Source organism: Hyaena hyaena, unplaced genomic scaffold (assembly GCF_003009895.1).
Source record: "Hyaena hyaena isolate Hyena2069 unplaced genomic scaffold, ASM300989v1 scaffold_126, whole genome shotgun sequence".
NCBI classification, from domain to species: domain Eukaryota; kingdom Metazoa; phylum Chordata; class Mammalia; order Carnivora; family Hyaenidae; genus Hyaena; species Hyaena hyaena.
The window spans coordinates 998,068-1,014,137 of NW_024080759.1; the positions used below are offsets into that span (position 1 = coordinate 998,068).

At 36.7% G+C, this 16,070-nt stretch overlaps 1 protein-coding gene across 2 annotated transcripts in view; it reads left to right on the forward strand.

The window, feature by feature from the left end:
- Positions 1-16,070, forward strand: part of LOC120235303 (lymphocyte antigen 75) — a 144,975-nt gene that overhangs the window by 29,034 nt on the left and 99,871 nt on the right. For both annotated transcript variants that reach the window (XM_039237534.1, XM_039237533.1), the window contains exons 6-13: positions 1,734-1,877; positions 4,077-4,268; positions 5,296-5,453; positions 7,927-8,037; positions 8,588-8,676; positions 8,825-8,994; positions 11,026-11,225; positions 13,411-13,553. In XM_039237534.1, coding sequence (XP_039093465.1) covers positions 1,734-1,877; positions 4,077-4,268; positions 5,296-5,453; positions 7,927-8,037; positions 8,588-8,676; positions 8,825-8,994; positions 11,026-11,225; positions 13,411-13,553 — 1,207 coding nt within the window. The remainder of the gene's footprint in view (positions 1-1,733; positions 1,878-4,076; positions 4,269-5,295; positions 5,454-7,926; positions 8,038-8,587; positions 8,677-8,824; positions 8,995-11,025; positions 11,226-13,410; positions 13,554-16,070) is intronic.

A 16,070-nucleotide genomic window follows, 5' to 3' on the forward strand; every position in this document is an offset into this window, starting at 1 on the left:
AGAGGACATCCAGATGGACAACAGACACATGAAATTATGCTCAGCATCCCTCCTCATCAGGGAAACACAAATCAAAACCACACTGAGATATCACCTCACACTGGTCAGAGTGGCTAAAATGAACAAATCATGAGACTCTAGATGCTGGCGAGGATGTGGAGAAATGGGCACCCTCCTACACTGTTGGTGGGAATGTAAACTGGTACAGCCCCTCTGGAAAACAGTGTGGACGTTCCTCAGGAAACTAACAATAGAACTCCCCTAGGACCCAGCAATAGCACTGCTGGGAATTTATCCAAGGGATACAGAAATGCTGATGCATAGGGGCACATGTACCCCAATGTTCATAGCAGCACTCTCAACAATAGCCAAGACATGGAAAGAGCCCAAGTGTCCATCAACTGACAAATAGATCAAGAAGATGTGGTTTATCTATACAATGGAATACTACACGGCAATGAGAAAGAATGAAATCTGGCCATGTGTAGCAACATGGATGGAACTTGAGGGTGTTATGCTGAACGAAATAAGGCAAAGAAGGACAGATACCATGTTTGCATGTATAGGTGGATTAGGAGGAACTTAATGGAGGACCATGGGGGAGGGGAAAGGGAAAAATAGTTAAGGAGAGGGAAGGAGGCAAACCATGAGAGACTCTTGAATGTTGAGAACAAACTGAGGGCTGATGGGGGTGGGGGAGAAAGGAAGGGGGATGATGGGCATGTAGGGGGGCACTTGTTGGGATGAGCACTGGGTGTTATATGGTAACCAACTTGATAATAAACTATTTAAAAAAAAATAACCCTAGTTAGCCAATATATTTTCTCCCCAAAAGAAATTTAGATACCTTTTTATGCAATTAATTTTTTTCAGAGAGAAAAAGTACAAGGAAGCATAAACAGAGGAGGGGCAGAGGGAGAGAGAGAATCTTAAGTAGTCTCCATGCCCAGTGCAGAGTCTGACTGGGGTTTGAACACAGCACATTCAACTGACTCTTGATTTCAACTCAGGTCATGATCCCAAGGTCATGGGATCTAGCCCCATGTCAGGCTCCACACTAAACATGAGCCTTGCTTAAGTTTCTCTTTTCCTCTCCTTATGTCTCTCTCTCTCTCTCTTTCTCTCTCTCTCTGTCTCTCTCTCTCTCTCTCAAATAAAAATCAAAATCTCAGCCTTCTGAAAAATGTAGAACCTGAAAATTAACACTAGCTTCATACAAATGCATTCTGTACACATATAAAAAATATGAGTTAAGTGCAATAAAATACCAATAGTCATTTTTGTTTAATGAAATTTCATCATCAGTGAATAAATTCTCTATTATCTCAGTAAATAAAATCTTTAAAGACAATTTAACCTTTAATTTAAGGTCTTAAGGGCATCACCAAATCTTAAATCAGTATAGTATACCTATGGTATAGAGTAGCAGATTAAGAGCTACTTACCATAGAATATGACATGGAAGTTGATTGGGGGAGAGGTTTGGTTTTTGTTTGGGTTTTGTTTTTGAGTTAACCATAGTGTATCAGAGTGTTTCACCCTGTATCAGAGTGTTTCACCCTGTATGCTGTATTTTAGAAGAAAGACATATTTAAGCACATGAGTGTCCATGGAGGCTTTAGTAGAAGGTTTTATCTATTTTATGAGCTCCCATAAAAGCAGAATATTAGGAATACAAGTTATATTTTCTAACCACCACTTTGGCCCTAACTTTCTCTTTCTAATCATTTAAGATATGCCTAGTACACCTATGATAATAGGTGGATCAAGCTGTGCAAGAATGGATGCCAGGTCTGGTCTATGGCAGAGTTTTTCCTGTGAAGCTCAACTGCCCTATGTCTGCAAGAAACCATTAAATAACACAGTGGAGTTCACAGGTATCTTTTCCAGTTTCTGTGCAAGTAGGTCTTAAAGTTATAGTTTTGTGAAGTCAAGTAAATACATTTTAGATATCTATTTCCACTTTTCCTTCACCTGATACTGCCAATGCTAAAAACGACTTCATTTTGACCCAGTGGTTAGATGTCATCAACTATATATATCAACTTTGGCTTGATATATCCCCACAAGAAGGCAGAGATATCCTCGGTAAGAAATATATTTCTATTCAAAGGTGGCTTTTTTCTTTAGAGCACTGTTTCTCAGAGTGTGGTTCCTTAGAGTATTGGTATCAAATGTACCCATTAGAAATGCAAATTCTTAGGACCCACCACCCCAGATTTGAAATCTGGGGCAAATCAAAGACTCTGTGGGCCTGATGATGCTGATGTGCACTCAGGTCCTATATTTTACCTGCCTCTGTGAGAATGAAAAAAATCATTGACATGGGAACTTTCCTAGGGTTTCCATTCCTGCCCCCACGATGCCCACCCCTGCTATGTCTTTTTTCACCAAGCTGCTTATTTAGGTTATTGTGTTGATAGATCAAGTAGAAAAGGTGGAGTGCAGAAGTCCAAAATGTGTACAAGGAGGGTTTTTTCCCAAGGGATTGAAAGTATAAGAGAATCATGGAACAGTTGAAACTTCTGAGGTGCAGAGAAACTTCAGAAGCCTTTGAAAGAATAAGAAGAGGAGTGCCCTTACTGTCTTGCACAGGGCCCACCACACACCTGGTGTTTGATTAAATCCTCCTGAGCAAGAAAAACTAATACTGAAAACTGGGAGAGAAAAAAAGGAGGTTTTAAAATGTCTTGTTTAAAGAATGTTGGGGGAAGGGAATAAAATTGCTTATCCCTATAGGAGCATAAAACTATTTTTTAAGACTGAAAAATAATTATATAGAATATAAATTATTGGAAGATGTTTAAAGTCATAGGCGAAAATGAACATTTATCTTCCAAGTTGATTCAAACCAAATTTAGTCCATACATGAAAAAGCATAATAGGAAAGACAGCACAGATGAAAATAAAACAGGATGACTGATGATAGATCAAGTAAATATCCTGTAGCAGAGTAGCAATTATTAAGTAAATCATGATGTTTCCACATGATTGAATAATATGCATTTATTAAAATAACTGTGACAGCAGGAAAATACAATAACATAACAAAATGATATGCCTATTTATCATTTCAATCTTGTAAAAATATGTATTCATAGAGACAAAGACCAGAATAGGAAAACATTTATTCTAAGTTCAATTATGGGTGTTTTTTCCTCTGTTCCTTTATCATAATTGTAAAATATAATAATAATACCATGTTCTATTTCAGAAACTTAAAATTAGTTGAGTTCTCTTGTTTTCTCTTGTTCTCAAGTGTGAGAAGCTAACTTGACCTGACTTTTATCTTTCAATGTTTACATTTTTAAGATGCTGTGTTTCCATACAACAGACATTCCAAACAGTTCTGAATCCACAAAGTCTGAGTAATTAACTTAATTTCTAATTCTATTAAGAGGAGTAGAAGTATTTTGTATGGTTTTATACCTCAGTCTTTTCTCCAATCTTTCTTGACTATAATTTGAGTGAGTTTTAACATGGTCAAAACAAAGAATCACTAATTCTATGAGGATGTAGGTCTAGTAGAGGGAAGGAAAGAAGAGGTCCAGAGAGGCCCTGTGCCCTTTCTGTCTAGTGCTATCTTCTCTTTCATGTGGAATTTATAAATGTTTTACTCTGTTTCTTAAATCTCTGCCTGTCCTTTGTTCAACAGTGAGCATTAATGCACTTTCCCTTGCTAATCTGACCATACATGAAAGGAGGTTGGACTTCATAACCTCTCAGAGTCAGAGACTGGAGGGGAACCTAACAAATACCTTAGCAAGGAAGAGATTTGTCAGCAAATGGCTTACCCTACATCATTCTTCTATCAACTAGTACTAAGGGCAGTCCCTCCTCAAGGAGTCTGAGCCCAATCATGTAGCACATTTGTATCACATTAAAGTCATATCATTACCTGCATCCCTGTAGTCACTCTTACAGTGCTATGTAGAGTGAAGCACCACATAAATTCATGTCCTTGTACTATTTGACATCACATTTCCTAGTTTTCCAGAATCCTGATAATGTGAGAAAGAATTTGCAATGTTTTTGATGTGTCCTTACTGGAATATAAATAGATGCTTTTCCCCCAGATATTTGGACATATTCAGATACGCACTGTGATGAAGGCTGGATGTCAAATAATGGGTTTTGCTATCTGCTGGTAAATGAAAGTGATTCCTGGGATAAGGCACATATGAAATGCAAAGCCTTAAGCAGTGACCTCATCAGCATTCATTCTTTAGCAGATGTGGAGGTTGTTGTCACAAAACTCCATAATGGAGGTAAGTTTTTAAAATATCCTTCTTGAGAGGTTTAAAACATTCTAAAGCACCCCTAATTTTCAGACTCTTCATGGGAATGAAAAGCTTACAATCATCCTTAGAGATCAGCACTGTCCAACAGAAATTTCTACGATGATGGAACTATTCTGTAATCTATGCTGTCTAATACAATGGCCACCAGCCATTTGTGGCTTTTGAGCACTCGAAATATAACTGAGGAACTGAATTTTTACTTTTAATTAATTTTAATTAATGTAAAAATAACCACATTAGCTAGTAGCTACCAATTTGACTCTACAGCCAATGGTTAATTTCCCTCTTCTCATAATCTAAATACTATTTAAGTTGTTCCATATGCTTAAGTAATGATTATTTTACTTTTGTAATTATTTAAAAGCTAAACACTGAAGAAGAAACATACACTAGACAAGCAGTATTATATCCTCTTCCTAGGCTTTGCTAATCATAATAACTAATAATGTATACCTATCCCATGTCAGCATGGTGCTAATTGTTTTACCTGGGAAGGCAGCATAGTGATTCTAGGGCAGCGATGGACACCAGTCCTATTCTAACTGGAGTATCTATGATTATATTTGTAGAATTTCATTATAGGTTTCCCCTGCTACCCAAAAGCATACTGTTCTTATGAAACCTTTCATAAACCAAAATAGCATAAAACAAATAATCAATTACCATTTTGTAAAAGCAAAAATCCTTTTCAGATTTCTTTTAGTTAGTGAAAACACATACATATGTTTTTTTGTAGAAGTGAAGTGGTAGAAATTTGTATATCCCATAAAGCAAGGTTTATCTAAACCTGAAATCAGGCACACCTAACCTGCATAAGTCCACAAAAGAGCACTCGACTCCTGGCCTTCCTAACATCAATATTTTAATAGGTTAATTATAAATACCAATCAGGCTGTTACAACCCCATTATCAGAAAGTAAAAATTAGTAACAGTGTACATATTGAAGAATGTAATTGATAAATAAAATAAATAAATAAAACATTTTTCCTTTAGATGCCAAACAAGAAATATGGACAGGTCTTAAGAACAAAAATATACCAACTTTATTTCAGTGGTCAGATGATACGGAAGTTACTTTAACATATTGGAATAAAAATGAGCCAAATGTTCCCTACAACAAGACTCCCAACTGCGTTTCCTATTTAGGAAAGGTAGGAAACCTTCCGTGGTTTATTTATATTCTTATTATAGACTAAATAATAATATTAAGATGACTTTGATTGGGATATTTGTATATAAGCTGGGAAAGGAAATAAAAGGTAAGAGCCCTGTAGATTGTCTTTCTGGTAGCTACTAGAAAAAAGAGGTAAGTGGGGCGCCTGGGTGGCTTAGTCGGTTAAGCGTCCGACTTTCGCTTAGGTCATGATCTCGCGGTTTGTGGGTTCGAGCCCCACGTCGGGCTCTGTGCTGACTGCCAGCTCAGAGCCTGGAGCCTGTTTCGGTCTGTGACTCCCTCTCTCTGACCCTCCCCTGCTCACGCTCTCTCTCTCTCTCTCCTAGAAATCAATAAAAATATTTAAAAAAATAATAAAATAAAAAAGAACTTTAAAATAAATAAATAGATCCATAAAATAAAAAAATAAAAATTAGGTCTAATGTTTTTCAGAGAACATTTTCTGTAGAATGCTTAAATATTTATTGATCATGCTTTAGTTAAGAGTTCAAAACAGGTTGTGTGTTGACAGAAAAGATATATGTGTCTCTATACTTTGTTTGTATTCCTTTCCTGGGGACTCCTAATTGTTTAGGAGGTTTGTGTCACCCAAACTTCTAGAGAGATTTAAGTAGAAACAATAAATGATATGTGTATTTAGAAGTGTTTCAAGAGTAAAGATTTATTTAGAAAGTTGTCAAAGATGAATTTAGAAGGGTGTCACATTTGGTGCTCTATTTAAAAGGGTATTTAAGATATCTTTGGTAGAGTGTCAAAGATAGAAGTGAGGTCCAATAGGCAAGAGTAAACTGATAGCATATTTAGATAGCATTCCAGTGTTTAAAACTGACCCTTATCACAATTGAAACTTAATTTGAAGAAAGCAGAATGACTTAATCAATTCAGCAAAATTAATGCTAAGTAGCATATTTGAAAGAGAACTTTGAAATCTAGGTTGAAGTAGAGTTGGAAGAAAATTTTGATTCTGGAATTTTTAGAGAGTAGCTGTTCTAACCATCATTTTACATATGAGGAAACTGAGAGCATGGGTGGTTGATACATCCAAAAGATTATAACCCATGGGCAAACTGGCCATATGGTATGGAAGAAGACTCAACTCTGGCAACTGTGTGCTGGCTGAGTTCTTCTTTCCTCAACTTCTGTACTAAATGCCCTTTGATGGTTTTATTGTTAATCTTAAAAGAAAATGAAATTCGTCTCCACTATGACCTTGAGATGGTTCTGAAATAACAGACTGTGAACCGCAACCTTGCAAGCCTGGTCAATAGCATTTCCTAGGAGTATGTTCTCAGATTTAGTCATGCATTTATAGTCATTTTCTCATTCCCTCCCCCTCCCCCACTCTGCTCCTTGCTCACAGTTTTGTGAGAAGAAACTATCTTTTTTTTAATGTTTATTTATTCTTGAGAGAGAGAGAGAGAGAGACAGAGCTCAAGGTGGGGAGGGCAGAGTGAGAGGGAGACACAGAATCTGAAGCAGATTCCAGGCTCTGAGCTGGCAGCACAGAGCCCAACGCAGGACTTGAACCCATGAGCCAGGAGAGCATGACCTGAGCTGAAGTTGGATGCTTCACCAGCTGAGCTACCCAGGCACGGTGAGAAGAAACTGTCCTGCAAATATCATATGTGTGCATGTATAGGAGGATTAGGAGGAACTTAACTGAGGAGCAAGGGGGAGAAGAAGGGGGTAAATGGTGGGGGAAAGGGAGAGAGGCAAACCATGAGAGACTCCTGAATGCTGACAAAAACTGAGGACTGATGGATGTGGGGGGGAGGGGGGATGGGCATGGAGGAGGGCACTTGTGGGGATGAGCACTGGGTGTTAAGTGGAAACTAATTTGACAATAAACTACTTGTAAAGAAGAAGAAGAAGAAGAAGAAGAAGAAGAAGAAGAAGAAGAAGAAGAAGAAGAAGAAGAAACTGTCCTGATTTAAAATAAGTTAGATTTCTCAAATTCCACATATGAGTGAAATCATATCATATCTGTCTTTCTTTGGCTGACTTATTTTGCTTAGCATAATACCCTCCAGTTCCATCTATGTTGTTGCAAATGGCAATATTTCATTCTTATTTATGTGTGTGTGTGTGTGTGTGTGTATGTAACCACATGTTATTAAGGGAAAAATAAGATAAAAACAGAGAGAGAGGCAAACCATAAGAGACTCTTAAATACAAAGAACAAACTGAGGGTTGATGGGGGTAGGGGTTTGAGGTGCTGGGAAAAATGGGTGATGGGCATTGAGGAAGGTACATGTTGGGATGAGCACTGGGTGTTATATGTTAGTGATGAATCATGGGAATCTACTCCTGAAGCTAAGACTACACTGTATGTTAGCTAACTTGAGAATTAATCAATTGATTGATTGATTGATTAAAAATACATTAGAGTTCAATTCTAAATATGTGGAAAATAATTTCTCTGTGGAAATTTTTTTTCTATTTTTAAAAAGCTAGGTCAGTGGAAAGTCCAATCATGTGAAGAGAAGCTTAAATATGTATGTAAGAAAAAGGGAGAAAAAATGAATGATACAACATCTGATAAGATGTGTCCTCCAGATGAGGTATGTAAAATCCCTGTGTAAGTTTTTCTAGGGAATATTACATTTTCTTGGTTAAGGCTGGTAGGTGAAACTGAAACAATTCAGAGCTAGAAAATAGAAGAAAGGACTACCTTCTGTTCATTTATGTTAGAGCAAATCAGAGGGCAGTGAATCATAACATTTTGGCATTTTTACAGAAGAAAAAAATATTATAGGAAAAAGAGTTACCTATTCATGAATTTCTATAAAAATGTATGTGATTACAGTTCTTAATGTTGATATCTTTACTTCCCCAATTTATATTTATCCTGTTCAAAAATCATGTGACCAGTAATATTATAGTATGATGAGCTTGCCCTAGAGGTAAAGAGAATTAAGACACACCATCTTTCTGACACAGGCTCACACTCTTGTGGGAGTTCTCTGTGAAGTCGTTACCCTACCTTCATCATGTGAATGAGTTTACTGGCCATGCCCTTAATTTCTCTAAGTGTGAGATTTTATCAGTGCCTGTCAGACTGAGGACATCAAGTTTGAGAGACAGTGTGATGATATTTCTCCTCTGATTTAGGGTTGGAAAAGACATGGAGAAACCTGTTACAAGATTTACAAGGATGAGGTCCCTTTTGGAACCAAGTGCAATCTGACTATAACTAGCAGGTGTGGCCATCAGGAGACTTGTACTGGTGAACTTTTAACTCTGGATCCCTTTGCTAAATAAGCTTCCTAAGAAAAAGATGCATCTTCAGTTTATGTAGTAATTCAGTCATTATAACAAACACCTACTAATTTGACTCCTGTTTTGCAGATTTGAGCAAGAATACCTGAATGATATGATTAAAAAGTATACTAAGTCTCCAGGAAAATACTTCTGGACTGGCCTGAGAGATACAGATTCACATGGAGAGTATAGCTGGACAGGTGTTGGTGGAGTAAAGCAAGTTGTAACCTTTTCCAACTGGAATTTTCTTGAGCCAGGTGAGTGCCTTAGCCTTTAAAGTAGTAGAATATGATGACTAGTGAAATGCAGTATCCCTCTCAAATATGTTCTTCACTTACTTTGAAATGTGAGGAAAATGATAATCTTCAGGATGACAGTCCATCTATGGAATCATAAATAGAAGGAGTGTGTGTATCTTCCTTATTAAATCCTTATGAATAATCCAGTAAAAGGAACTAAAAAACTCAGTGCTCGGAAACTGTCTCTAATGGCACAAAGCCAGAACTATCAGTGTGAGGTGTTTTTTTTTTAATCTTTTCCAAGTAAATCTCCAACAGAATCTAGAAGTTTCATTTTGAAATGCTTTACATATTCATCTCTCTGCTTTTTATTTCTTTATCCAAAATTGAATGTGTTTATTTCTATTATTCCCAATGTGTGGGAATTAAGGAGGCAATATATTGTAGGTATTATTTATTCTGAAAGTTAGTTCATCCTTCTGAAACAGGATCTGCACTGACAGCAGCAAGCACGATGCTGGGCTTGAACTCACAAACTGTGAGATCATCACCTGAGCTGAAGTCTGTCGCTCAACCAACTGAGCCACCCAGGTGCCCCCAAAATCCTTTTTAAGAGGATTTTGGCTTTCTATAAGACTGGAGATATAAAGCATTCAACTTTCCTCCCTTTGGATAATTTTTTTTTTTTTTGCTTTTGTACAATGTGATCACTAAGACCACTCTTTATAAAGCAATAATTGGAACATGTGAATGTATAATGATACATAAAAATTGAAATAGATCCCCACCATCATAAATGTGAATGGTACTGATAACAAAGTCATATTTTCACTTGTAGAAGATGGAGGATCAGGTGCCAATCCTGCTTAAATATCACCTTAAATTATAATGTTCTAATATGTAAAACACATAGGATTTCTTTTATAGGCATTCTGATATATTAGAGTCAATGTCATATTCTTCACAGATAAGCCTCACTGATTAGAGAGATGCTCAGAAAGTAGCTACAATGACATTTTCTGAGTTCTATAGCCAGAAAGACTACCATTAAGCTCTCTTCACCACACTTACTCCCAGCTTCAACCAGCTTGGTCCATCATGGACAAGGCATGGGTAGGGGGCTGAACAGGAGGGAAATAGCACACACATTCAGGGCAGCACAGCATTTTCCTCCCAGTCCCTTGTTCCAATTGTTGTCCATGTATGGGACATGAGACAATGTCTGCTTCGTGGAATGGAAGTTGGCCTTATTACTTTCCAACCTATGCTCTTCTTTTCTTCTGCCCACCTCAGGCAGTATGGTGTAATGGAAAAGGAAGGATGGCACTTTGCCAGACAACCTGGGTTCAAGTGCTGACTCTACCACCCACTAACTATGGTTGTAGCAAGTCACTTACTCTTTATTTGAAAAATGGAACTGATAATACAAACTGTTTCTTAATGTTGTGAATAAATAAAATTCTGGCTACCATAAAATAAATAGTCAACAAATGTATGTTACCATATACCTCCTTCTACCTTTATTATACCAGCTCTTCCTTTGGATTTGAATCTGAAAGAGTTTTGTTTTGAGGGTTATTAAGTTGCTTTAAAACTAACTGTTCAAAGTTGTTAGGCTAATATGAATATGAGCCACTTAGGCTACCTTGAGCAGCATAATGGTTTAGAATACAGCCCCACATGCAGACCTCCTGGACTCTAATTTTGGATCAACCACTTACCAACCACTTACTAACCTTTTACTTGGACAAGTCACTAGTCTTCACTATACCTTAGTATGACAATAGGACAACTCCTGAGGTTTGTTTTGAGGACTGATTCATTTAATCCTCTTACAATAGTACTTAGCAAGTAATAAACACTTCTCTTTATTACCACCATTATCATCATCATCATCATCATCATCATCATCATCATTATAAACAACACATTTCTTTGTCCATTTTCTTTTATATTCTTTCTCCAAAGCTTGGCTCAAATAAAGGGCCAACAATGTTTGGGCTTTAATTTTCAAATGTAATGTTTAATTAAACTTTCTGTTAACCCCAGCTTCTTCAGGTGGGTGTGTGGCTATGGCTACTGGAAAGTCTCTTGGAAAGTGGGAGGTAAAAGACTGCAGAAAATTCAGAGCACTTTCAATTTGCAAGAAAATAAGTGGGCCCATTGAGCCTGAAGAAGTAGCTCCCAAGCCTGAAGACCCCTGTCCTGAAGGCTGGCATAGTCTCCCCTCCAGTCTTTCTTGTTATAAGGTAAAGTAACATCCTCATTCAATTCCTCAATGAGATTATCTTTCTACTATCCTAGTCCAGATCCTTGTAGAAATTATGCTCCTCCCAGACCCATATGTAACCTACTAAGGTGTCTGGGAGCACCATTGAGCCTTTGTTATAAGACAGCTCATTTCCACATAAACTCACATCCTACCCAAAAGAACAAGGCCTGGGTGCCTGGGTGGCCCAGTTGGTTAAGCTTCTGACTATTGATGTTGGGTCAAGTCATGATTTCATGGTTCATGAGATTGAGCTCCACCTGGGGCTCTGTGTTGACAGCCCAGAGCCTGCTTGGGATTCTCTATCTCCCTCCCTGTCTGCCCTCTTGCATGCTCGAGCCCTCACTCTCTCTCTCCCTCAAAATAAAATAAATACACTTTATTTATTTTTTTTTAGCATTTGTTTATTTTTGAGAGACAGAGAGAGATAGACTGTGAGCAGGGGAGATACAGAGAGAGAGGCAGACACAGAATCCAAAGTAGGCCCCAGGCTCTGAGTCATCAGCACAGAGCCTGATGTAGGGTTCGAACTCACAGACTGTGAGGTCATGAACAAAGCCAAAGTCGGACGCTCAACTGACTGAGCCACCCCGGTGTCCCAATAAATACACTTTAAAAAACAAAACAAAACAAAACAAAAACAAAAAAACAAAGCCAGAGCCAGAACTGGCTCTTTCCTAGTGTTCTTTTGTTCTGAGAAGTTGAGTAAGCTACATGCCATGCAACGCTTTGCTTATGATTCTCATCTGTCTGTAATCCTTGTTGTCAAATGAAGAATTCTGTCAGTTCTTACAATTAAAACAAAAATTATTTTAGGGGCCTGTATCAGTCAACTGACGCCATCCCCAAATTCAGTGGCTATGACAACAAACATTTAGTCTCATGTTCACAGATCTCTGGGTCAAATAGAGATTGATTGCTTTGGTTTAGGCTAGAATGGTGAGCTCTGTTTTCAACTATAGGTCAGTGGTGCCAGGCTCTAGGCTCTGAGTCGGATATGCCAGCCTTCAACCCGGGTGTCAGACTGAAGAGGCAGCAGCTGTCAGCGGCTTGTTCTTATAGTCAATTGCTGGAGCCTGAGACGCAAACCTAACCATATACACACATTTCAGGCCTCTGTTCACCTTATCTTCACTAATACACCATTGATCACAGCAAGTCACATGGTCAGGCCCCAAATCAAGGCGTGGAGAAGTATTCTTCCCCCACCAAGAGGCCATGGCAGAAATGTACAATTATATCACAAAGAACTGAAGAATTGGGACTAATAATTCAATCTACCATTGTACCATTTCCTCCTCTTCTGTTTTTGAAATGGGTGTGGTTCCTTTGCCATAAAATTAGTCATCACAAACCAAAGAAATAGTCAGAAGTGGCAAGTTTTGTTTTGCTGACTTCTGTCAATGTTAGCAGACAAGTACAGTCTGCCCTTTGATTCATCTTCATCAGAAAATAGGCCTGCATTTAGGCAGGTCTCATTGTTTTATGTTCATAATTATTATTTTTAGCACATTTCTCTGCAGAAGTCTACTCCCAAAGTATTCATATATATCCTTTATAGCCTTACCTACTGGTTCAATTTATTTCTCAAGGTTATAGCAAAGCAGGAGAATATGGTATATGGCTGGAGCCATTCTCCATCCTGGCTGAGCAAGGTCATCCATCTGGCACCTGTGCTGGCCTTTAGTTGACATTGTCAGCAGATCCTATCTGTGTCACAGTATATGTTTTTTACCTGTTTTTATTACAAGTAAAAATAAAAACATTTTCCTTTTATTATTACACCTATAAGAATCTATTTCAGAAGCCTACACATTTGAATTTAAGAAATGTAATAAATGAACAAAGGAAAAAAGAGCCAAATGAAAAACAGAATCTTACTGATAAGAGGACAAACTGTTGGTCACCAGAGGGGAGGTGGGTGGAGTGATGAGTAAAATAGGTGAAGGGAATTAAAGTGTGCACTTATCTTGATGAGCACCGAGTAATGTATTGAATTATTGAATCACTACATTGTACACCTGAAACTACTATAACACTGTATGTTAATTATATTTGAATTAAAAATTTAATAAAAAAGTCTACCATTTGATCATAATTAATTTTGAAATTATGAATACTTTATGATTATGCCACAAAACAAATTAACATTGTATTTTGTTAAGCTGTTTCATATAGAAAGAATTGTAAGGAAAAGGAACTGGGAGGAAGCTGAGAGATTCTGCCAAGCTCTTGGAGGACACCTTCCTAGCTTCAGTCATATAGATGAAATAAAGGAATTTCTTCACTTTTTAATGGACCAGTTCAGGTAATACTTTTAGAATGAGATCTTTGATGCTAAATTTGATGTCCTCTCGTCAGAATTGGCATGTTTTATTTCCTAAAAGAGTCATTCAGTGCTTAGCAGTCATCCAACATTAAACATTTTTTATGTGCAAGACAGTATGAGTGAATCAAAGATGAGGAAGATAGACTCCCCATTCTTTATGTGGCATGACAAAGTCCACCAGTGGGGATAAGAAAAGTATGGTGAAAAATCTAGAACACAGGTCAGAAGGGGGCATGGGAATTCTAAAGACAGATGAAGTGCTTTGGGGAGGTATAACTGGGAAAAATGTTATGAAGAAGGATGGATCTTGTAAGGTGAAGTAGTATTCTGAAAAGTAAGATAGGAAAAGGTGCCAAAGAAAATAGAACATTAGCAAACTTACTGAGACCAGAGTGTACAGATATGGTCAAAAAGAAATAAGCCATACCACTTAGCTAGAAAATGAAATTTGTATATTAAAATGGGGCATCCTTGTTTGTCAGGGAAGGAATTTGATCTTAAGTCAATAAGCAAAAAAACAAACAACAGTGTGTGTGTGTGTGTGCGTGTGTGTGTGTGTGTGCGTGCGTGTTCGTGTGTGTGTGTGTGTGTGTGTGTGTGAGAGAGAGAGAGATACATATGTGCGAAGAGAGGAAGAAAGAGAGACAGAGATGGTATGATGTGAGATGGCAGGTAGATGCAGGGCAAGTAATTAGAAGGCTATTACAGCCCTCTTGTGGAAAACTACTTTGAGGATAGGCAGTAAGAATGTGAAAATAAGACAGTAATCAGAGATGCTTCAAAAACAGAATCAATAAAGCATTGCAGTTTTGATGTTATGATGGAAGAATTTCTGGATGATTTTTTTGATATCCTAAGAACAATGTAGAGAAATATGCTATCATAGCAAAAACAAACAAACAAACAAACAAACAAACAAAAAAACACCTCAAGTTTTGGGAGCAATCATGAATATGAGGGCCTTTAACTCCACAAATTTAATTTTTTTTTCTTCCTTCATTTTTATCACTTGAAAAGAAGACCCAAATCTGTAAATCAAGGATTCAGAGTACACCAGGCAGAATTATGGCAAGATTACCACTTGGACATAACCTAGTGAATACTTGCCTTATTATTTTCACTCAAACAAAAACCTCAAAGAAACATAGCAAAAAAATAAATAAATAAATAAATAAATAACAAAACAGGTACCAAAACACAAAATCCAACTAGCCTTCTTCTCTAGGACATTAAATATAATAAGGCATTTTAAAATTGGCATCTATCCTGAAACTAACTTTATACTATATGTTAACTAATTAGAATTTAAATAAAAACTTGAAACAAAAACACAAAAACCCTGACATTTAAAGAGTTTTGAGGTGGCAAATGTTTGTAATATATTCATTTTAGTTCTCAATTACAGTGCTTTTCATTTTTGAAAATTATAATTGATACAACACTATAGCTTCTTTCTTGAAAAAAAAAAATCAAAGACACATTCCAGCTGAAGGTTGAAAAAAAATCAAGAACACATGAATAGGTAATTTACTTTAAAAGAATTAGAAGGAAGAATATATAATGTAAAACATCCCCAGTCTGCATAATATAATATGTATATGTAATTATAAAAATAGAAAGAAATTATCCTAAATTCTGAAAGAAACATAAGAATATTTTAACAAGACCAAGTGTTTAACTCTATTTATAAATAAAAACTGGGATATACTGAGATACAATAGTGGTAAAAAAATGAACGTATAATAAATTCCTCATTTACCTAGAAGTCATATTTAGAACCACAGATTATGTACATTTTTAAAACAGACTGTGTTTATCTACTGAATATAGAATGGGTGAAAAAAGGTTTATATAGCAAACCATAAGGAAATAAAATAACAAAGCATGAAATCCAATATAAAGCAAGGTGGCAGAAGACCAAATTTATCCATTATCAGTTATATTTATGTCCAAGTCTTACAAATTTGTTCAGTAATGATATTGAGCAGTAAGCTGCTGAAAGATACCGCAAGCAGATCTTGCCAGTAGTACCTATCCAGCCCAAAGATTATGATGCTCTTTTCCTAGAAGGAAGAAGCTACAAAGTATTTCAAAATTGAAAATTTTTTATAAAAATCTGTATTTTTAATCCTTTTTTAAAAAATAAACAACAGGACATATTTTCATATTATAGCACTAATTAGTTAGTCCCGAGTAGCCAGTGACCCACCAAGATAGGGCATCACTCTCCAATTTGTTGTGGTTCCTAATTTATTACTTCTTGACTCACTTATATTCTTGTCCCATATTAACCTAGATAGCAATTTAATTAATAATCACAAATTTATTACAACAAATAAAATGGGAAAATTAAAAGAATGAACAAAATTATATTGTGCAAATGTGAACAAAACCTAAAGTCACAGTATTAATATTAGATAAAATACAACTGAAGTAAAAATGCATTGAATGAGGAAATGAGATCTATTTCATCTCAAAAAAGGTGCAATCTACAAT